Genomic DNA, 24,443 nt, shown 5'->3' with positions numbered 1-24,443 from the left:
ACATTGGAGTATGTAAATTACGTGCTCAATACAAATAAGTCAGAAGCGCCTGAAAACTTGTGTGTGAACGAGATGTTGGGTACCACTGATTTAGACTTAATGGGACATTAAACCTCTCTGCGGAAACCCATCAAAATAAGAATCGCAATCACGTAGACTTAGTAGAATCGAGTCATTGTCGATAACAATGTAGTACTGATGGGTTCTGCAAAGACTATCTGACTGTTACATCCAAATGCAGTGACTGACAGATTTGTTATATCAGATTTCCTATAAATTGGCAATATGAGCAGCAGACACAGATTTATCGGTTTAACCCTGGTTCTTACTGGGAGTTGGGCCGTATGCCTGAATGAAAAAGGTCCTGCTGCTTGGCCCAAGTGTCTTGCATTCCTTTGGGCCGGGTGTGGTTGTAATTCTTCGAGGATTGACGCCGCTCCTCTGTTCGTCCACAGCTCAGGCTACAGATGATGATGATGATGTATCGTCTGGCGTCTCCCTCGCTTTCTCTTTTTACCTCCATCAATCCCAGGATTGATCGGTAGGCAGGCTATTTCCAACGCAGCCAGCCAGGGTAGTGAAATGTTTTCAAGTTTCAAAGGGGGTGGGGGGGGGGGCTCACTGTGGTAATCCCAGGGGGCCACGCGTGGAGCCTTTCCGATGCACAGTGATCGAACATGGCGTGTCTTTGAAAACACTGCCTAGCCTGGCTGTGTCTGGGGAATAATTCCTGGTGTCTTGTTGTTCTTTGAGGACATGGATTAAACACATCAGTGAGTAATGGCCTGTCTTTGAAATGTAGTTTTTGATGTGGAAAAGTGTTCTTCAAAGTGTACATTTCACTTCAGCTTCACAGTAATGGCTGGATTACCAACTGGGCACCTGCCCAGAAGCCCTAGACAGTTAGGGGTGGAATCGGAGGCCCACAGCTCACTGTTGCTCCAGGTTAATCTGGCCCTGTTCACAATATTCAGTATGCTAAGAATCAATCATAAGCAGGACATTTGAGGTGTTCAGACTGTCTGTACGTAATGTATGTTGTCATAAGCTATAAATCTAAATATTTTCTCTCTCTCTCTCTCTCTCTCTCTCGTTGTCTTACAGGACCTCCAGTAAGTACACCAGACGCCTTGTGTGACCTGCATGTGGTAAAGTAACTTTGGTTATTTTTGCACTTTGGTGTGACGTAGATGAACTGGAAAGCCCGCTCACTGAACATACCTGACGACAATATATTGCCTTGTCTGGATGCAGTGATAATCCGCGCATTGCTTTACTATATGGCTCTCCTTGTTTCTGTCATGAACCAAATGTTTTTCATGTACATTTCGGAATCATTTAAGTATTCCAGTTTTTAGAATTCCCTGTGTGAATTAAGATTTTAAGTACCTGGCCTCTAATAGTATTTGAGAAGTGGTGGCTAGCGCTGTTATTTTCACAGCAAGAAGGCTCTGGGTTTGAATCTGCTGGCCAGCTGGTTCTTTCTGTGTGGATTTTGCATGTTCTCCCCATGCCTGTAACTCTAAATCGCCTGTAGGTTTGAATGGGACCGTGAATGGTTGTCTGTCAGATACACCGATCCAAGGTCTCGCCACACTGGTTGCTGCTTGGTTGAACGCACACAAATAGTTGAAGTCAAACCTTTTGGTCAGAAGGAAAACTTTCTGACTATCTGTAGGAACACTGCTCCAAACATCTGGCCACTATGAGTTTGACTTTTGTACAGTTGTGTCAGTTTGAAAATCACGTTTGCCAAATATCTCTCCCTGGAAAATCTGAGGGATAGTTCCTACGGAAGGAAGTTTTAAGGTACATGAGGTCAGAGGCAGAGGCAGATTTTCCACTCTCACTACACTTCTATCTCCACAGGATCTGAGCATTTTTTTACTCCACATAAATTCCATGTGTCTTACTTGCTTGACATACAGTATGCCAATCACCTGTACCTTGATAAAGCTCTGTATTTTAAGTTTTTACCAATGTTCACTCAAAAATACCAAAATGTTTTAATTTATTTAAACTTTCACTTGTAAAATTAAGAAAAGAATGCGGGAAAATGCAAATGAGCTGCTGATCATGCTTCAGTTCAGTAAGTAAGTAAGTAAGTAAAAAAAAAAAGAAAAACAACATAAAATGGTTAAACTACAAATATTTCAGATGTAAACACATAGAATTTTCACCCCCTTTTTTTAACGTTTGTTTCTGATCTTGTAAAAATTCCAAATACTGTCTTGAGAAATAATAGTGATGCTGCTAAACAGTGAAAATCGAAGCATCCATCCAAAACATTTGTTGTGAAATTAGCAGGAAAGGATGTACAGGGCACCTTGAGCAGTGTGCAACAATCGGACACAGATTTGACAGATGGGCCCTGATGCTAAAGAAGCGTAAAGGCTGTGGTCCTTCCCTTGCAGTATTCAGTCGGACGACACAAAGTGGGTGGCTTATTTGGTTAAGTCAACAGCAAGGCAAGCCACGCAAAGCGAGGCAAACCAGAAAATGGCAAAGCAATATCTATGCAGATGTCCTGGTGAACTAGCTGGTGCTTAAAGCTTAGTGATGTACTGATCGTCGCTAACCGGACACATAAGTTAACACAGCTAATCTAAGGGAGTGCACTGTACCATCGACTCTAGTCTTATGACTGACCGCAAGCCAGGAGGAATATCATTTCTACTCCGACAGGATATAGTATCAAAATTGATGGTACTGTCTCAAAGGTCGCATTTGCCAGCACAAGATTACTAATTAGATGTTTTTCAAGTTACCCAAACATGTCAGTGAACTTCCTTGTCCTTGGAATACTCACCCATTATGACATTTGGGTTTCCACCTTTTGGAATCCTCCTGATCTACAAAGACAATTTTGCCAAGACGCACATCTTTGGAAGTTAATGATTCTCTCAAGTCAGGGTAAATGTTCCGTGGAGCAGAGGCATAAGTAAATATCATGTACCGTCATCCGTACCGTCTACTCCTGCTCAGGTTCAGAGGGGAGTGCTCCCCATCCCAGCTCACAGGGCTACCATATTCTGTCCCCGGTTTATTTCCTTAAAAATGTAACCTAAGACACAACTATAACGTGATCACAGGTCACATCACAGGGGCTTGGTCCTGTTGGCCCTTATGCATTTGACACACTTCGAAATAATGTGGGGGGGGGGGGGGGGGGGGGGGGCACCATCTGATTTTGATCAGTCGGAATAGAATACAAACAGGGGTCCTGTCAGTCAAGGGCTCAAAACACAGAAGCACAATTTACAAAGCCGAAGCCATCTTCTGGATCAAATAACACCAATAAGAACGGAGTAAATCAAACCTCTCTCCCATGCTTCCCAACTCACTTTGACTCACTCACTCACAATTGAGCCGAGGAGTACCCAAGGGACCATACATCCCACATATTATGGCCAAATATACCCCTCTCCCGTCACCTCACCCCCCTCCCTGCCTTCCCATTCATTCAGCAGCACTTTGCCAAATGGGAGCCACATGTTGGAGGGTCACTGTGTAATTCAAGTGAAGGGTTCCTTCTGGCAGTGAGTGACCTTTTCCCCCCCCAGCAGACAGCCTCTGAAGACCCAGTAGCAAACGGGCAGGCACCTACGTGCAGCATGTTTACACTCAGCACCTGGCCATTCACCTTCATACACTGCCAGCCTGGTTTTGTAGAAATACTGCTCATCTGACTAGCCAAGCACCGGTCACACTGGCCCAGGCAAGTGTATTTCTATCACATGAGTGAGAGTCGGGGCCCCAAGGAACCCTGGCCCCCCAGAGGCCAGGCAAAGTGCTGCACTAAATCCCAATGTCAGTTGAAATGCTAAGGGCGTTAGGACGAGTTACACCTTACAATAAGGTCGTCTTGTAGAGGGGCCGTGAGGGAAATTGTAGTTTCAAAAAGATATTTGTTCATATACTGTAAATTCTCATATAAAAGCTGGGGGTGGACAAAAAACAGTTGAGGGGGATTTCAGTCCAACAAAGTCTTATCATACTCACACTGCTCATAATGTTTTCATACTCATAATTCAATTTCTGTCTTTCTTGTTTGCCATACTGCTGATTGATGTTAATCTGCGGTCACTCAACACTCAACACTTCCTGACGTTTTCTTCTCACATTAATCACCCACCTACAAATGAAAGGCTGCCAGACTTTAATAGTAAAACCTCTGGAGGAAGTGTCTCACTCAGTGTAGCTTAGCATCGTTCATATGACTCTGTTGCTCTACTAAAGGAATTGGCGTGGAAATGGACGTCGTGCCGCATTTGAAAACAAAGAAGACAACGGCTAAATATGGAGGGACATGTTGAGTGTGCATTAACTGGAGAGCGGGAGAAATCAAGGCCTGTCTCTAATATAAGCCTGTTCCAAATAAAGGCCTCCCACTGATGTAAATAAAGGCCATTATTTGAGATCTTTATCATATTGTGTTTGATGACATTACCAAAAACGGATCAATGTGTAGCAAAGGGTTAGCACTGGTGGTTTATAAAGTCTCACTGGGGGGGTCTTAATTTGGGGGGTCCAAAAGCACACTATTTATTTTTAATTGCGGCCATGCTAGCACGTCAAACTTTTGCCTCCTAGTAGCTCCACTGAAATTAGCGTGATTGGTGATATATTGGTGGATTATGCTGTCGGAGTGGTATGAGAAGTTTTGATGGTCTCGAGAGATGTTCGGTGGAGTGTTCCCTTAACTTAGATGACAGCGTTTGTCACAATGCACCGTCAAGCCACTCCACACATTGGATTGACAACACAGCAGCAATTTGAAAGACATTTATATTCAGCAATAAGCAAGAGCTCAGAAGAGTGTATGACGTTCCTCGCATCAAGGATGTGAGAGGAATGATTGCCAGCAGACACCCACACACACACACTCTCTGTCTCTCTCTAGGAAGTGCAGTAGTCTCACTGGACTCCTCATGGAGGAATAATGACATGCCAGCATTCAACAGCATTCAAGAGCAGGCAGTTGCCGTACTCTTCAACAAAGCAACAACGTCTCAGCAGCTTTTGGAAAATGTCAAGAGTTCCTGTTTTGACTTCCAACCAATTAACGTTCCATCCGTCACTTAAGAGCTGCTTACACAAGAAGCGCTGATTTGTGTTCCGTTCGCTCCATGAAAACAAAACTCACTTGACTTTTGACAATTTGTCCCCTCTCGTTCTTAGAAGCCGGACATAAGGCGCGTTCCAGCTCCTTGTGATTTGTTTTTGATGGAGGTCACCATGCTGACATGTTGTCATATCCGCTTTAGCAAGTTATTCAAGTAGGGCCAAGGCAGTCAGGAGTTTTAAGTGGGGTTCGTCAACTGGAAACATAAGGACTTTCAGCATGCGTTATCCCCCAAAAACCTCTTTGTGGTGAAACTGTTTGTGCTTTTGTATCCAGGAAAATCTCCTGTTGTGTTCAAATATGATTCACTGATTGCCTGTTGACGTGAAGTTTAAAGAGGCATGTCACTGCATCAGCAGCCGTCTTTCTGTGTGCTGTCACTGAGCTGAAAAGGCCAAAATAAAACGTTTATGCAAGATAGTAAGTACGCCATCAAATTCATTTTTATTCTGGCCTGGTTCAGCGCAGGTATCTTTCATTATGTGGACTTTATCTGTAAAATTTACTCTTTCCTTTTTGTACCAATTTTCTCTCACCCCCTTTTTTCAGGGTCCTCCTGGACGAGCAGGCTTTCCGGTAACTGTCTTCTTAACTTGTGTGCCTCTTACGTACAGCATTTGCATGTGTCAGTAGTGATCACTGCAGTATTGATCTCTCCGCCCGCTCTCTGCTGAGTAGTTGTCTTCATTTGGATTTTCAAGCGAGCTGAAATGATCACGGATATAGTGAAATTAAATATGTCCGGCTGTTGTTAGTATGATAGCCACAGCTGTTTCCAGTACATTTTGTTTAAATCAGTGTAGAAATATTGCAATACCTGATCTTATATGATCATTATCTTATGGTAGCTAATTTGATATAGTGCTATATCTTTAGCTACATATTGATATGTAAAATTACAAAGTCAGTTTGTTGAGCCATCCAGCAGAAACTCACTCATTACAACAAAACTATGTAACTTGAAGAAAGAAATTACACAATATTTCTGTTGCTGAACAAGTGATAAGCAATAAAACACACCCTTTGCGAACGTGGTGGCAAATATGGTTAGCTAATGTTAGCAAATTGTGGTTCCATTCCACTCACTCTTAATCAGATTACCCAATGACATCTTATAATAGCGTCGGGGAGTAGCAGCCCATGTTAGCCTAGCTATTTTCAAAATCACGTAACGTTTAAGATTTGGTCATTGTGTAACGTAAATGCACATAAACGCACTGCGTATGTGAGCCTTTGACGATCACATTTCATTTGTTTTGTTATTTAATAAATTATACAGATGCTCCTTGAATAGCTGCAGTGTGTCAAGCTTTCTGAGTGGCCTGTAGCTACTACGCAGCGTGTTTCTTTCAATGATTTGTTTTTAACTTACTTTCAGGGAAAACTAGCTTCTTTTTATTGACGCAAATCACGTAACAAATGAAAAGGGTGAAAGTTCTGGATCGACAGTCAAATACACGTGACAAACAGCTGTAACAGTTACAGCAGCGATTGTCACAGAGGAAGGGAAATTGTATGTACAGTGCTTGACAAATGTATTAGACCCCCACCCAGTGTCAGGTGTTTGCCCCCGCTGCCCTAAATGAACAGTATTGCTGATTACCAAAATATCTGATGTCTCTGTAATGGTTAATCCACCAGTATGTGCAAGCCAAGCTCTTTAATCAAAATCTTTAATGCTAAAATATAATTATCATTGTTGTCCATGAATTCTCAAATTTACTGTTTTACAAAAAAGTAGAAACAAAATAGTAAAGCACATTATTATTTTTTGATTGAGATGCCAAATTACAGTTATTTACTTGCATTCCTGAACAGAAACATTTGTTATGTGGTTGAAAGAATGCAAGCTGTAATCAGGGCCAAAGGAGGTCGTACAGAATATTAAGATTTTTGGTTAATATATGTGAATAAGGACTATTTAGTTGTTCCAGTTTGTTATTTGCCTAATAAATAACAATACAATTTTTAGTTTGAAACAAGTTTTTGACAGATTTCTAAAATATTTGTGCTTTCTCATTTTTAAGACAGGGGGTCATCATGATAAGGGCCTTAAGTGGGGGCAGCATAGAGGAACACACATTTCAAAGAGAGAGTGGGAAGAATGGGGGTTAATTGGGGCCCATGAAGCAGTGTGAATCCATGAAATTCACTGGCGACTGTTTCAACGCAACTTCCCTCACATTGTCTTTGAAGCAACTGAAGAAGTCAAATAGCCTCGCGTTTATAGAACAGGGTATTGTCACCAGAGACCAGGGTTCGCGTCAGGTTTAGACTACCGAAACACCTGGTAGTCAGGGAAAGATAGCGCTTTTGGTCAAATATCGAAATGTGAATATTTACATGCTAACAGGCAGCGAAATGTGTGATTTTGTAGGTTGATTGAATAAATGTTTACTCGTTCTGCAGATGAAAAACGTAACCTAGGTAGGGTTAATGAACGTTCCCGGTGAAACACATTTGCTAATGCAAAAAGAGGGTTGCGTTCAACTTGAACCCTCTACTGGCCATCCAAGGCTTGCTATAGAACTGGAATTCAAATGAGTTGGCCAATCTGATTCTATATTATTTCTGCAGTCACTTCTCAGTTCAGACACCTCAGAGATGTCAGTACGGCAGTGGGACTGAGTGCTTATAGCTTTTAAAACCTTAACACTATCCATTCACTGAGCTACAGTCTTTCGACTGGATCGTGCCGTTGCCTCGTGGTTGTTTGAATTACAATTCTGTCCCTCTTTCTTCCACACCTCGAATGCATGTATGATTTGCTTCTGTTTTTATTTTTTTTCCACCTCTATCCCTCTTTTCTCCTCTATTTAACACTCCCCTCCTCTTTCGTGCTGAACCAGAGGTCTCAACATGTCAAACCCACATGGTTCCCATCATGGACAACAGGTGGCCATCTAGTATCTGACCTCTGTCCTGGGTTGCCAGTTACAACCAACACCCCCCACCCCCCCCTTCCCCATTTTGTTCTGACAAGCTCACTTGTGAAACAGGTCCATAAAACAGTCTCAAGCTGAGACCGGCACCGCGTTTTCCTCCTTTGCCGGAGTTTCACTGGCAGTTCGTGTCAAAGCGAGGATGAGGTTCCTTCCAGGATTTCTGATTGATTACCCCCGTCAAGCAGCGGGAAGTGAAATCACAAGCTTTCTTTGACTGAATGAGGGCGAGGGGATGTGGTTTTCCTTTTTGAAAGAGGACCTGAAAGAGTCGAAAACCAGGGAGCAGCGTTTTCCATAGGTGGTGCATAACATAGTCATTTCAGAATGTGACATTAAAGGTCTTCATAACCAAAGGGGATAGCCCTCACTGATATGATAGATGCTTCATAAACACATTGTTCCCTCCTCACCGTACACACAATTTATAGTTCTCCATGGGACTATAAATTGTGGGACCTTTCTTATTAGGCAGCAAAAGTAAGGTGAGCGCAGGACAAAACCAGGACTAACAAAGCTGTCCTGAAAACACTCATTTAGTGTGTAAAAGGTGTCCATTCAGACTTTTGATGTCTTTATGCAGTGGCAGAAGGCCACTATAGTACCCAAACCCTTAGTATTAACATCAAGGCCCTCTGAATTTAAATAAATACAGTGCCGCCTGTGTTTTATCGATGTCAATTTAGTCAACAGGAGACGAAAACAGAAGATTTGTTTGTGCGTTGTTTCAGGCTGTATGTCTGATTTAAAATGAAGTCCAGAAAATTGCAGATTCCTTTTATTGAGCTGCGAATAGTCATGATAACACTGATCTTCAAAGAAATCTTGAAAATGTGTTTGTTTAGTATATCGCTTGTTGGAAACCTGTCAGACTTGAAAAGGTCCATGAACATTTGTTTTGGAGTTCATCGTCGGGGAAAATCAAGTGGGCATCCCCAAATGCCGTGTGTGAAAGGTGATCCAGGGCGGACGAGTGTTCATGAAGCTATGGAGCGGGGCCTGGAACTGAATATGTGTCGGAGTGCAATCACCAACCACTTGCCTCAAATGACACAAGGAATAGTTGACTGTTATTCCAAACATCTCAGATTTATCTGGAGTCTCGGGTGATGGGCATGGCTGCATCAAAGTGTTTCTATCCTATCACAGTGTCGTGGTTGCTTGCTTGTCTCTAGTCTCAACATTATGCATGGTATGGTTACAGTAACACACTAAGCCCTCTCAACACAAATGATTCTGTCCCTTAAATGGATACCATGGCATTAGGACTTTGACCAACTCTGCATTACCAGTGTTTCTCAGTAATAGCACCCGTTAGCTTCACTGACTATTTCCAATAGTGCTAACAAACCAGCGTCTCAGATTAGATTCTGTTGGATTAGATGAGATTAGACTCATGTAGTGCCTTAAAACGGACAAAGAGCCTTCGAGTCTACATGTCAAGGTATCCCTTTAAGAGTTCACTTCTTCAGTCTTCAGCCTAACCTTCTTGTTGACCCCTGTTCCTTCTGATATTGCATTGGTCAATAGGGTGACAGAGGAAGTATGGGAATTCCTGGGAGAATGGTGAGTGACTTGGGTTTGTGCGTCAAGAGCTCTGTAGTAGTGCTTCCCAATGGCAAAAGCAACATATCATTTCTGTGATTTGTGAGAAAAGCTGCTATTTTTAATGACTGGGGGTTTATTTATTCTTTAAAGGCACTGTACACCTACGATCCACCCACATCGGTGATTTTACTCATTTTGGCCCAGATTAGAGCTGCAGTTGTTGGCCATTTGTCATGGATCAGCTTTACTCAGCACTACGCCAGATACTCTTAATAGTATGTTGTGTTATGTATGGTGGTAAATTAATTAGCCCCGACTTTTCTGTCTTATTTCTTATGTGCCGGCAGATAATGATAGATAAGAAATTACAAACCATTAATTACAGCGTAATGTCAGGAAATACCCAATAAACATTTCCAAGTCAACGTAATTACCAGTGAAAGCATTTGTAATCATAATAATCAGTAACAACGTAGTTTTACCTGAAACTGTTATGTTGTTTCGACATACATTCCCTCGCCTATCGGCTTACTGTCGAACTTTCGAAGCTCAACCGCGGACAGTTGAACATTAACTGAGCATAAATATCAACATGAGCTGGGAGAAAACTTGTGGAATTGTTAAAGTCCGTAGGGGCGTTACAACAAAATGAGATAATGCATTGTCAATGACCAGCCTTATTGTGATTGTACTTTTTGCACGTTTAAAGGGATGGTGTCAGAGGTGTTTCACTTTGGTATTACTTCCAGTCACTGCCGTGCAGTTAACGGCCTGCAATTTGCAGGGTAACCCACGATTCATTTCGCTAGTTTACCATAGCAGATATCCTATATTTATATTCAAATGAACCAGAAATGCCTCTAAAACTGCTTCTAGACTGTGGACATCATGAGTTAGCAGCATTAGAATCAATTCGGGGTCAAATTGATTACCCCTGCGATGAATTACCCAAAGTTGATTATGTCTAACATCTAATACAACGTTGGATCTGTTTGTCTCATTTTAAATAAAAAGTCGGCAGAACTGACACATTAGTCTGACTCTGCCCCCAAAATAGAACCGTGTTTCCCCTCATGCCCCTCGAAGGAAGTGAAGTGAAGTGAAGTGACACGTTTAACCCTCACTCAAATGTGTTGTATCACTGTGTCTGCTAGAGAAGTCCATCTTGATGCTGCACTTGCTGTATCTCTCCTCAGGTTCCACACGGCAATCTTTAAGGTCTTAGTATGCTTTAAGCCACTATGGTTGTACTGAAACGCAGTCAGGCGACACGTAAAAAAGGCAAAAGTCTATCCAAAAACTCTGTCTTGGGCGTGAATGCCAAATGATCTGGAAATTAGAAAGGATGTTTCAGACACTGATAGATTATCTGACAAGCACACTGAGGACTTTAGTTTCCACTTAGGTCCACTGAACTTACGGTAGTTCCCCTTAGCTCTTCCACCACCTCCCCATTATTAGGCCTGAGGATGCTGCATGCCCTTGAACCCTCTCCATGTCTCTAACACTGGTTCCTCTCTCTCTCTCTCTCTCTCTCTCTCTCTCTCTCTCTCTCTCTCTCTTGTGTCTCTCTCCTCTTCACACCTTTTTTGCATGCAACTGTGTCTGCTGTGACTGATCCCAGGGCTTAAAAGGACAAGCGGGGGAGAAGGTAAGTTTTAGGAGCACGTGCCATTAGCAGGATCGCGTAAGCAAAGAAATTTACAATTTTAGCACCAGTCAAAGACAAACCGCAACTTCGTCCTAAAATTTGGTGGCTTTGGTTTGGTGTCCTTTGTTATTTTGGTCATCTACGGTCAACCCAGCCTGCTTGCATCAGTCAATCAAGTATGAGTCGTAGAAAAATAGTGAAATATAAATAGGCTGTCATTCGAGACATTGCTAAAAATGTGTCTTAGTGGGTGGCGGTGCCGGTGGTGGTTCAAAGTGCAGAGCTGTGCAGCGTATTGTGTACAGGTAGCATGTGATTTACATCAGGAACTCGGTTCTGTATTTTCAAACAGCGTGAGGGTCGCATTCTGTGAATGGTTTCCCACCCTGGTTGGATTACCTGAACTCTTCACACCGTGAAACACAATAGTAACGATTTGTCACATAAGCGTCTGAATGTTCTAATTTAAGACTCCCCAGAAAGTGGAGAGACATTTATAAAGGCCACAGCAGAGTACACGAGGAGATTCTCAAAGAGGACATAGAATGAATAGTTACATATTGAACTAAATGAATGTTTTACTGGTGCGTTGCGCGACAGTTAAATCTTGGTTCTTTGTCACATTGAAGGTACCATAAATATGAACTTGCCAGCTGGGAGAGAAAAGATTGATATTGGCCTCAAGGTGGAAATTACTTGTAACACAATTTTTACTGGAGGCTCTGATATCTCCCACTTGGCGTCATGAATTGCAAAAGTGTGTCAACAGAGACGGTAAACATGCAGTAAATCTGCCAATGTCAGCAGTACAGGAGCATAAAAATCAAAATGATTGACTTTTACTCACATCATTGTGATGAAATGGCTTGCAAAGGGAATGTGATGTCGGCTGCAGTTTGCTGAAGGTTGATTTTAAGTTCACCGATGAAAATGAACTCAGATGTGTATGGGGGGGGGGTTATAGATCAAGTTAAATGCATAGCTGCTTTACAAGTAAAACTTACCTTGTGGGGTTTTTGATCACTTTTGGGAGCAATGTTTGTCAGAGTGAGTCCCTGTTTGCTTTGCTCTGGTGCAAACAAGGACGCAGATGCATGTGCATCATCTATACCAATGGTTTCACATCACTCCACCGGTCAACAGGTAGCAGCGACATGTCAAGAAATGCTTTAATACTCCAAAAAGGCAAGGATGAAGAAGAAGAAGACTGCTAGCTAATAAACATGGATGTAAACAATGGAAGTTGAAAAAATCAGCTTTGCAAAATGTTTAACGAGGAAGGAAATACATTCAACCTGTTTGTTGGGCCTCAGGGACGCACACAATGTGTTTGGTCAGTTTCTTTGTCCTTTGTGTCTCACGGACCATATATTCCATAATCTTGAGCAATTTCTTTTTAGCTACGCCAATTCATATTTGTCTTCTTCCTTCTTAAAGGTTCCGTAGGGAGTTTTCAGAAAGCCCTTGTCATTAAAGACATCGGTGGCCATTAGGTTAAATTCAGTCAGTGTCCTGTTCCTGGCGCTCGCACTTCGAATGCGTTAGCAAGCAAGCTACGTGGACTTGGTGTTGGTCCTTTAGCAGACCCCCATTAACGTTGGCAAGTGTTACCACTGTGGGGGAGGTGAACATTAAGCTGAAGAGAGGCTCGGGCAAGCCTCTAACGTGCAGGAACGTCACAAAACCGCTTTGAGTCCTTCACACAGAAATCAGTCCACAGGCGGGGTTAATTTAAAGTTAATTTCCAATCTGTTCTGTTTGTAGCTTGTTGTGCAACTCTGCACAATAATCACCGCGACCCGCTGGAAAAACACAAATGTTAATAAGGCGTCACCTCAACATGTTGCGCATAAATGTGCCTGTTGGATACTCTTCAAAACTGGCCCCCCACATTTGGTAAAGCAATCATAACATCCCTGTCTATCAACCGTATCAAAGCCAGAAACAACAGATTTACAGACGTGTTAACATTTGTTTGTCTTTGTGCTTTGTGATGTGTAGGATTTAATGTATGAACGAAGAGGAGAAAACGCAGCGCGTTCTTGGACTGTCATACCTGTTAGCCAAGCATCTTTAATATGATCAGTCAGTAGTTCCAGCCTCAACCTTGCGTGAGAGAACAGAAATAGTAACCTGACCGCCAAGATGGTGAGCGGAGAAGCAGACAATGTAGTGGCATCCAAAATAATCTACTGGCTTCCTTTTCATTTCTAGGCAGGAGACATATTTTAATACTGTGACTGGGATTAGTCCCATATGTGGTTCGCCTCTTGGAGCAGAGAGGATGAAGAAATGCAGGAATTACACGCAGGAGACTTTGCTGTAGATCATCTCTTTTTAAAAGGAAGTATCTTCCCCAGGAAAGGAAGAGTGATGTGTGGGCACAAAGAGAATAAGTGAAGACTACCTCTTCCAGAACACAGTGTTTTGTGGGAGGGTGTTTGGGGCAAACTTTGCCAGGCTGAGAGAAAAAAAACAAAACAGAAAGACATGATGGACACTCTTTCATTGAGTTTATTGAATGGTTTATCTACTCTAATCTGCACAGCTTTGTCTGCTTGCGTTTCTGCAAACGATTCAGGTTTTATGTGCATGTATTTGCTCTGAGTGGGTCCTGGTTTTAGTTGTGATTCTAACTTTGCTTTTCTAACCATAACCCCTTACAACCAAAGTAATCCAACCTCTGCAGCAAGTGTATCTGTAGATCTTCACCTGTCTAATCTACTAAAGCTGTAGAAAGCCAAGGAAACTGCCTCAGACGACACGAGCCCACTTTTTCCATCGTTACCTTTGCCTTCTGGCCCCTGCGAGATGCGTCTGCCGTGAAACCAAGAGTGAGAAAACAAATTCTTGGTTTCCTGAAGTAGACATTTGTTCGGAAATATTTGGAATCCCCTTTGATGGATCTACTGCGTGGACTATCAGATATGTCCTTGCGATAGGGTTTCCCTTCAGGGATAGAGAAGCTAATAAGGGAAAGTGCTGGAAACCTGAGTTGAGCCAGTCTGGCCTCAGTGGTTTGTGGGATTGTGCGGGGAGGGTCAGAAGGGCTGCGCAGACCGCCGCTGTCACAGTGTGAATCAACAATTTTGTGCCAAATCCAGAGCCCAGAGGCACTCCGCTGTATGTATTGCGGCGCCGCTGATCTTTTGAGTCACACTGTCGAGTTACGAGTACGATCTTGAAATAAGAGAGCTATCATCTCATCGTCAATTTGAACATTTTAGGCCTCATCGTGCATTAAAGCATTAAAAACAGCAAAATTCAGGACTAAAATCAAATATGGGAAAGATGGAATCGCTGCAATCAGAGATATCCCTCGCAGGGGCAAAGTAAATCCACGCAAAACCTTTTGCCTTTAGTTTAACTGTGGTTGAACTTGCCATCAGTCAATAGCAAATTGCCTTGAGAGTGCGAAACAGAGGAATACTATTAGCTATGTCACGCTACTTTTATATAACATGCCTCTTGAATAAGCTGCTAAAGGGGTGCAACGGCGATTTAATAGTGCGCTTTCATAAAGTTTGGGGACTTGTGAGAGACAGACTAAAGAACAATGGACAGAGCCAACGTAGCAGAGGCTAAGACATCCTGACTTTTAATCCCTTGTATGGGTTAAGCTCCAAAAACTCAGGATTCTACTTTTCCCAGAATGCAACTTATAGCATCATTCAAACTCCATAACCTCCAGTTTGTAATGCAGGCTCGTGAATTTGTAAACGCCAACTGAGATAACACAATGATGACATCGCTATACTTGCTAGCATGTTAGCAGCAAGCAGCGAGCTACCTGCTAGCATGCTAGCAAGCCGGGAGGAGCGCGCAGGTAACTTCACGGTGGTGCTTTCAAGTGTGACCAGAGCTTTACATTTCTGTGCATGTCCACCATGGTTGTCTGGTGAGGAGGCGTTTATGTGTTGGGATTGCTAGTGGATGGATTTGCCCCCGCTATAGCTATTTACCTCCAAAGGAATGCATCAATAAGCTGAATTTCTCTAATATCTGTAGAGGTGACTGGGAAAGCAAGTGGAACCCCTCCCTCCCCACCTCTCCATCTTATCTTTTGGTTATCTTTTTCTGCTGTCTTTCTATCTTTCTATAGGGAGCACCAGGTGAGCCAGGTCTGTCTATCATTGGACCAAGAGGACCTCCTGTAAGTGTCTTCGTCTCTCCCTACACCAAATACATGTTTTATCTTGAATCAGCACTTCCCGCCTGCATGTAAAGCTTTTTTTATTAGGTACCATTTCAGTAGACCTCTGCTCAACACATCAGGACATACAACATACTTTGTAGATGGTGTCGATAAGCTAGACAATTGGAGAGAGTTGCTCTTTCCAGGCTTGTGGGATACTGGGCACAGGTTTATGTTAGCCCAGCCAAACCGCCTTTAATCAAGCCTGGGTGAATGCACCACAAATGATAGAATAATGCTACATAATTGCAGGCTGTGTGGAAACAGCCACCATAAATTGGATCATTAGTCAGGCTTGTTTTATCAGGAGGCAAAGCGAGAGACTCCATCCTGGTCCAACCGGGGGTCGATGTTAGTTATCGAGACACCAGGTCTTAAAGAATCCCCTTGTTCGGACCCAAATTCTTGTGAGGCCAAATGAGTTTAGTGTGTATTTTTTTTCTTCTCCTTTTTAGTTTTCAGGAAGACAATGTGGCCTCATAAGTTGCGTAATATTCCATTTTTGGAAAAAAAAAATGGCATAACCAAGAGTCTAGCCAACTTAAGTGGAGCACACATCTGTTCTTCTAATTGACGGTTACTACAATCTATACCTGTGTGTGTGTGTGTGTGTGTGTGTGTGTGTGTGTGTGTGTGTGCCCATTCTTCCTGGCATTTTTGATGAATAACAGGCTGCGGAGGAAGCTCTGTGCAGTCAGAGCCGAGTCCAGGATTTAAAAGGACAGTCAGTCAATTAATACTTTAGCTAGTTGACCACAGCAGGTGAGACTGACATGAGAGACACCTTGGATGGAACAGGGGAGTTAATTCAACAGGGAGGGGAGGAGAACGAGAGGAAATGACGGCTTAGGCGAGCCAAGCACCTCGGCTTTTTCGCAACATCGCCGTTTCGTCGGGTTAGATGGATGAGTGCGAAGAGATTTTCCCATGCGAGAAAGGTTTTCAACTCAGCAGCTTGACTATGGGCTGCAAGGAAGTCATATTTTAGAGGTATGAACAAGATGTGTCTTTAAGCACATGGACAACGACTTCTCAAATACATGCAAGAAGCCATTTTAAGGGAAACACTGCTTGTTTGCAATGCAGACTTTAGATGCTAAATGCAAAGTATGTGAGTGTGAAAGGTGATTCTTGACCTGGCCAAAAAAGTCCCCCCACCACTCAAAAATATGTTTTTCTTCTTGTTCCTACTGTTGGATGTTTGAGCTTTACTGTGCAGAGTTCGGCACTAGAAGGCAGTTTTCACATTCATCTGCTGAAAACCGAAAGTTGTTTGATAAAAAACAAAAAATCTTAACTCAAGGTCCACTTACCAGCTTTTTGCAGAGATTTCAACCTCATGTAAAGGTCCTCATCAGCAGATGGATCTTTTCTTAGCGCTTTTGGGACTTCTCATCAGTGTTGGCTTAATAGTTGAGCGTGAAAATGAATGCTTGACCTTAGAAATAGTGTTTTGCCAAAACAAAACAAAAAAAAAACTTACTTTAAGGTGCACTTACTTACTTTTTCCAAGAGCTTTCAACTGCATCTCATGGACTTCATCTGAGTGTGAAAGAACATTCTCGATCTTAAAAATAGCACTTTGACGAAAAGGAAAAGTCTTAACTCACGACTGTGACAAAAAACGCCAAAATCAACGTCCATTCACTACCTTTTTCTCCGAACTTTGAACCACAGGGTTGAGTAGAGTATGAGAGGCTTGAAATGAACCTTGGACCTTGAGGTAAGATATTTTCTTGTCAAATTTGAAAATCTTGTATAAAAAAACCACGAAAGGCTGAACATGCCTGGGGACAGAAACCATTCGAAGCTCCCCGTAACTACCTGCGCTTCCAGACAATCTGTTTCATTAGTCACGTTCAGCACTTCCATGTAATTGTCTTTCCCTACGTCTTTATTTTCCCTTCACACCTAATTCCCATGGGATATTAAATGTCTTTTACCATTCTGAGAAGCAGGGTAGGAAAAGCTGAAACAGGCCACCGTCAAAGTATGCTGGCTAACCGTTATTGACATACACTCATTGAGCTTGTTCACCTCCTGTCCCCAGTTGTACATCTTGATTAGATTAGGACTCTTTGTCTTTTTTTTTCTTTCCAGTGTTCCATTTCAGCGTCTAATTTCCTCCTGTGCAGAGAGAACACACACTGAATGTATTCCCCAGAGTCCTCAGTATCACTCCTTGCGTCAAAATCAATTTCAGCGCTCACCAAATGCCTTAGTGCCGTGGAGGGATCGGGGGAGAGAACTCTGTCTTCTTTCACTGACCCGCTCCCAGATTTTTCTGTCGGATTTTCAAATCTGGTTGTTTTTCTGTTCCTCTTCTCTTTAGGGACAACCTGGAACAAGAGGATTTCCCGGCTTTCCAGTAAGTCAGTGTCCACACTGTCTGTCAGGCTGATACTCTCATTGATAAATAAATGAACTAGTTGTTTGTGAATAACCCTTGAATGTATAGTGACAGGAGATTGTAAGTTAACTGAGTATTTGTAAATTTGCATTCTGATTACCTTCTCAATGAGCTGTTCCTAATTAAGCTGTCAAATGGCACACAACCAATGACTAATTATTACTTCTTCATTACATACTTAGTAATAAGTTGCTTCATTTGAAGTGAATTTGTGTGTCCCTTCAAGTTAAGTGCTACATGATACTGAAGTATCTGCATCAAGATGTGCACACTAGCGAGCTGACGAAGACAGTTTGATGGCTTTAATGGAGTTACACAGATCCCAAATATTTCAGACGCATGTAAAAAAAAAAATATATATATATAACACAGGGTTGTAGGCAATCTTGTAAACTGCACTTTGCAGAGTAACAAAAAGCACAATTTTATTCTGTTATTCTGACAGGATAGAGGACCATTAAAGTCGGTAGGAGCCGTGCAAAATCAGAAATAGCGCAAAATTTCTTCTTTGCTGAGCAGCACTCCAGCCACGGTGCACTCAGGTTGAGGGGTGGCCAGGAGATTTATAAACGACACCGGTATTGCTGCAATATAGCACTGAGGGGGTTCTGTAAGAGGCCTGTCCAGGCCCATGATATATACAGTAGTTTGACAGTCCTGAAATAGGGCTAATCGTAACCTAAATTTAACTTTACTGCCAACAATACGTGATTAATCTAAAATGACAAAGCAACCTTGCCGAAGACTCACATTTCAATAAAATATTTGTTCACTCATTTGAGACTCCCGAAATGTATTTAGCCTGTATTTGCAAACAGACAGTATTCTAACTGATGCAGGCGTTGGTACCGGAATATGTGATGTGATTGCTGATCTCCGTTTGTGCTCAGACATCTCCTTCTTTTATTTTATCCCAGGGTCCCATTGGGTTGGATGGCAAGCCTGTGAGTTTCCCCAAAGCTCCTATCAAAAAGTGAAATGAGTAATTGAGTGCTCCTCCAGTGCCCAAAACTGTGATTATCCATGATGATAATGAGCACGATTAAGCTAAGAATGATTATGGTCATTATTGTAATAAAATCTCTATTAGTGTCATTGCTGTTATTATAGGGTGGGGTTAAACATGCTATGAATTTTTCTAAGGTACCAATGATTTTACCACCTGCACTCACTGTTTTAATGTCCACGCAGGGACAGAACGGACCGAAGGGAGACTTGGTAAGCATTCCTTCAATTTTTCATAAACATAGTTGCGCTATAATATCATTACAACCAGTCACAACCGCTCATTTGAGCCCATGAAACCTTGGACGTACACTTTGGTCATGTTTCATGAAATTTACACCGACAAGCCAAAGAAAATATGAAATAATTGTGTTGCAAAAGCTGCTGTTTATTTTGTGCCCCAAAAGTTATAAGGGAAAGCAGAGTGGTGGCCTGATTTATGCAACACAGTAATGGGCTTAACAGTGGGTTGCATGCAGTAGGAAAAAGGTCAAGACAGATGGGAGCTGTTAGCCACACTCGGTGAGGGTTACTAGGTAAAACGCTTACTTACTGAAATGGGCACTGAAGGATTTCAGACTGGGCCTTTTTCTTCAACTTTAACATTCTATACTCTCAAATCATTTGATTCTTTGTTAGCCTTACAGTGCAATGAGCATCACGCTGCAGGTGAAGCAGAACTAGGTAAATCAGCCATTTCAGCGTTGTTCATAAGTAATGACCCGAAGACGACGCACTCTGGCTCAGAGTCTCAGCCATTATAGAGCCAAAGAGCATGCAGGATGTCCAGCTTCCACAGGCTATTTAAGTTTATGTGCAATGTTCAGTTTCAGTGCAGAAAGAAGTGTTTGACATTCACGCAGGAGACTGGCGATCCCCCCCCCCCACCACCACCACCAATTTGGATCATCCTCTGGAATTATGTCCAGCTTCAATACAGATTTGCAGGATGAAAGAGCTCTGTTTGTTCTTGAATGGTATTATGGTGTGTTCAAGGTCTGAGGTGGATACACTGGCTTTTATCACGCCTACTGCTGATTTCAACAGCTTCTCGCATGCCTCTGCTCTTGAAAGACCATTACTCTTGGTCAGACGGGAGGGGAGTCATCATGCCGGGGTTTGTTTTTCGAAAGCGTGGGACCTGCGCCTTCTGCCCTCACCTCCAGTAAACTCCACGCCAGTAAAGATGACAAAAAGGAGGCCAAACAGTTACTGTTGAAATACTGTTGATTAATGGCTACGTAATGAGCTCCTGTTTCTTAGTCTCCCTCCTGACGAATGTCAGGGAGCATTGTAAGGGGCTTTGAGGGGTTGTCTGGTAAATGTACTCGACCACAACAAGTAACAGCAACCTGTAACAGCAAATTTGACATGTTTTCTCATTTCACTCATGTTAATTGGAAGAATTTGTGTTCAGTCATGTTGAATTATTTGCTAAGCCTGTAAATCAGACTGTGTTGCTGGTGTCATTTCAGGGTCAACGTGGTCCCAAAGGACACCCAGTAAGTTTCTGAAATCTGATATCAGTCCTGAGATGATAATCTGCTCATCTTTTACCTCTCTCATTCACCTGTCTTGCTTTGCATTCTAGGGGGAACCAGGGCCTAAAGGGGAGAAGGTGAGACATAATGTGCAGTAGTTTGGACAATTTGGTCAGCGAGTTTAACAGCCAGCAGTGGTGGAAGAAGTATTCAGACTCTTGACTGTTACGAGGGTCAGTCCAAAAACAGTTATATAATCACAATAATAGTGTTATTAAGCAACACAACACGGTTCAGCACCAACAGAGAGAAGAGATATATCTGTGTTGCGTATCTCGCGAGACTGTGAACAAAGTAAAATTTGTCTGTTTGACAAAGTGTCAGAATGTTTGGAGGATATGTGGCTTGTGGAAAAATGGGTCCAATATTTACTTTGGCGACTACGGGACGAAAGAATTGGTCACGTTCACTTCTCCCATTGGAGTGAATAGACTCAGGACCTGCCGCTGGTGTCCTGAAGGGGGCAAAACCCACCTGACACAAATACAGGAAATCAAACTCCAAAACACTGGTTCCTATATTTGACATAATGCTTCTTTTCCTTGAACACTCCTTTCCTGGCAAACGCCCAAGTCTTTTAAATTTGCCCCCAATTTGTAAGACAGCCTTTCTGACATAAATGTATAGTCTCCTAGCCCAAGATGAAATGACCCTGATGACATCACTATGACATCACCAGGGTAATTTCTCAGGCTCGGCAAAGCTCTTCTAGAGCAGCACAGAACACATCAACTGTTTTCACAGGGCGAACTGCACTCCCAATGACAAATTATAAGTAATTAGTGTAAATATACTCTATGTGAAAACCTCTACTATTAGTGGTCTTGATTGAACTTGTGATTTAACTTTTTTCTATTCTTTTTCTAGGGCATATGTGGAGACTACACACACCGGGTAAGAAAACACTATTGAGGAACTAATTCATTCTCATTACTATTTCACAAAAAGCTTTACAATTTTTCCTCTTATTCGCCCGTCCAACTCATACACCGATGATGGCAGAGCTGCCACGCAAGGTGCTGGCCCGCCGGACGGGAGCAACTCTGGGTTCAAACCCCCAACCCTGATGGGGTTTAACGGATGACCTGCTCTACCCCCTGAGCCACAGCCACCATTATTATTATGACACAAAGCGAACCTGTGCTGTTTTCCATCCCACAGCGAATAACGTACCTATATCTCTCACAGGTCCACACGTATGCACAGGTTTGCAATGTCAGAACAGAATAGAAAAGTGAAGTTAAACTACTGCAGAAGCTGGACAAACAAATGGCAGGTAGCACATGCGGAGCTCTGCAGCTCTTTGGCCCGCTGTCTCGGGGGTTTGGATAGTTGAGAGAAAACAAGGTAATTACCGGCAGACTGCTGGAGCGCACAGTGGGACGTGATAAGAGCCTGTGTGTGGGGGTGCCAAGAATAAGAGTCTCCTGTGTAAAGGGGGATTTTTCAAATAGTCCATTTCCAGCATAATTCAACCTTTCAGTTATTTAACTGCTCCTGCTAAGATGATCAAAGTGTATTTTGGGCGTCATAAACAAATGCTACCTTGTGAAAAAGCCCCTCAAAATACTAAAACAGTCCAATGCATGCTGAAACGGTTTTATGAGTTGTCATCGATAATGCATCATGTTGTGATATGCATTTCAGGGAGTTCAGGGGAAGGATCCAGAGAGGATTTTGGGTTTAATGTTGTCGAGGTAAAGTGTTCAGTTATTTAGAGAGTTTGCCTTTCAGGGCAAAGCCAGAAAGATCAGCAATATATTTCTTGTGTTTTTGTGTAATGTGTATTTGAATAACAGCCCGTTGTTAAAAGAAAGTTCAGAACATTTTGGGGAAATACGCTAATTTGCTTCTTTTTTTTTTCTGAGAGTGAGATTAGAAGATTGATATCAATCTCCTAGAGTCAGGACGTAGTTAGTCTAGCTTTGCATAAAGACTGGCTCTGTCCAAAGTGAAAAAATACACCTACAGCTATGAAGCTGACTGTTTAACAGACTGTAACTCTTTTGTAAAACTTAATACAGAAAAAGAAATGTACAAATGATTGATGGTGATGCTAAGCTAGGCTAACCACATCCTGACTCAAGCTCTGTACTTAACACAACAGCGTGAGATTGATATCCACCTGAACATAATCTATGAAAGAAAAAGAAACATACCTTTTGAGCTTTTCTTTTAAATGGAAATCACCTTAAAGTCACGAGACATTTTGTGTGTGGTTGGATAATGGCTTGTTGCCACCATTACCAGCACTGACTGAAATTACCACTTCCCCGGTGTGTAGGGCCTCTTTGTGCAGGATGTGCCTCTGAAAACCCTGGCTGCCTTGCGCTCCAGTCAGGCAATGATGTTGAAGGTTTGTGGGTGCCTCCAAACACCCTGATAGATAACCCTCAGCGGAGGGGGGGGAAGGGGGGGGGGGTGACACCAAGTCGTGCTGCAAAGAGAGCCAGTGCCCTAGAGTCAAGGCACTCCTCAGCCCTCTGCTCTCCACCCTAAAGTAATGTGGTGATGAGTTTGCAACTGGTTTGGTTCAACAGTTCAACAACAGTTTAAAGTGACTTTTTCGGAAAAGATATATCTTTAAAAATAGATGAAAAGAAAGTCACGTAATATGCAGTTACTATCTTTTTAAATTGTTCCTGGAATTAAGGTTAATTGTACATACTACCAAAGCAAGGGATGCCAACATTGAAATGAATTGACTTTAATTAAAAACTAAATTTTCAAAAGTGTGTGCAGATGATGTATGACAAAATGAAGTTAACAATAAAACTTACAATTTCATTTTCTGCCATTTGGAAAACGAAACGTCAAATTTAAATTAGATTCCATTATAGTTATAGCTATGTTGTGCAATTGGAAATTGAAATGAATTTTTGTCTGTAATTAATTACACAAATCATTTCTGATAAAAGAAAGAAAAAAAAAACAAGCAAAAAAATGGCAATTACTACCAACGAAATGGTACGATAGAAAACAGTACAACATAGTATAAAGATTTTCTATAGGCTAAAATGGTGTAGTATCAAGCTACAACTTTCTTTTTATAATATACAACCTATTTGAGGTTGGCAACATCTGACAAAATGCGTAGGAGAACAAAGAATAATTTTACTGTAATTATCCCCCCGAAATTATTTTCATATTTTACAAATTAGATTTTTACATTTTGATTTAATTTTGTCATGTTTAGAATAACACAATTGGGGGAAAGAAAACAAATTTAATTAAATTATTTCACTTTGATATTGGCAGCCCTTGACTTCTATACATCTGTTTACAGTTGTGATGGAGAGCTGGAAATGGTGAGGCACAAAGCAGCACACTTGCCTACTTTTACAACCTTTATACCCCTACTTATATTTACTCATAACACAATGTATATATTTCCATAGAAATAGTACTATTGTTCTTTTTGGCTTTCAGCTGATCTACTTAGAAATAGTGTGACTGATCACACATATAAAAATAAGTACATTCCAAAACTGACTTAACGCTATAAACATGTATGTTAAAGAAGTAAATAGTAGTGAATACTTCTTTTGGGCTTAAGGTACATTAGTATTATAGTATTGCTTTAAGGTCACTCGCTGCATAATAGAAATTGTGGAAATATGTACGCTGTGTAAAAGGTAGGCAAGTTGCCTGCGCCTGGTTCTATTCCTTCTACTGTCAGTGGGGAAATGTAGCTTTCGGTGGGATCATACTTGTACAGCCCCCTCCTAAACTTATATCTGATCGTGCTGGTCATCTCAACAGAAGCGGCGTATTGTACAGCCCTGTGTTGGACAGTTGCCCACAGTAAGTCTGGATGTGCACTCTCTAACTGTACTGCTGTACTCTCTTTGTGGCAAGACTCGCACCCACCTCTGCTCCGCTGCAATCTAGGGGCCTGGCTTACTGCTAATGGGGACATTGATGCACACAAACCCTGAATAGGGGATGCTTGACGATTTGCAACCAGCAGACTCTTGACGGTGCCTAAGAAATTGGAATGTTTTCACATTCTTTCACATTGAAATA

General features: G+C 42.1%; 1 protein-coding gene across 1 annotated transcript in view; it reads left to right on the top strand.

Annotated features, from left to right (window-relative positions):
• The window catches only part of col13a1 (collagen, type XIII, alpha 1), a 105,303-nt gene that overhangs the window by 47,753 nt on the left and 33,107 nt on the right, over positions 1-24,443 (top strand). Inside the window, exons 3-14 of the mRNA XM_070916542.1 lie at positions 1,105-1,112; positions 5,675-5,701; positions 9,598-9,633; positions 11,240-11,266; positions 15,369-15,419; positions 17,794-17,829; positions 18,789-18,815; positions 19,063-19,089; positions 20,352-20,378; positions 20,468-20,494; positions 21,285-21,311; positions 24,180-24,221. Of these exons, the coding sequence (XP_070772643.1) occupies positions 1,105-1,112; positions 5,675-5,701; positions 9,598-9,633; positions 11,240-11,266; positions 15,369-15,419; positions 17,794-17,829; positions 18,789-18,815; positions 19,063-19,089; positions 20,352-20,378; positions 20,468-20,494; positions 21,285-21,311; positions 24,180-24,221 (362 nt within the window). The remainder of the gene's footprint in view (positions 1-1,104; positions 1,113-5,674; positions 5,702-9,597; positions 9,634-11,239; positions 11,267-15,368; positions 15,420-17,793; positions 17,830-18,788; positions 18,816-19,062; positions 19,090-20,351; positions 20,379-20,467; positions 20,495-21,284; positions 21,312-24,179; positions 24,222-24,443) is intronic.

Source organism: Enoplosus armatus, chromosome 12, assembly GCF_043641665.1.
Source record: "Enoplosus armatus isolate fEnoArm2 chromosome 12, fEnoArm2.hap1, whole genome shotgun sequence".
In the NCBI taxonomy this organism is placed as follows: Eukaryota; Metazoa; Chordata; class Actinopteri; order Centrarchiformes; family Enoplosidae; genus Enoplosus; species Enoplosus armatus.
The sequence above is the reverse complement of the archived record's forward strand: the minus strand, read 5'-3'. Positions and strand labels throughout refer to the sequence as shown.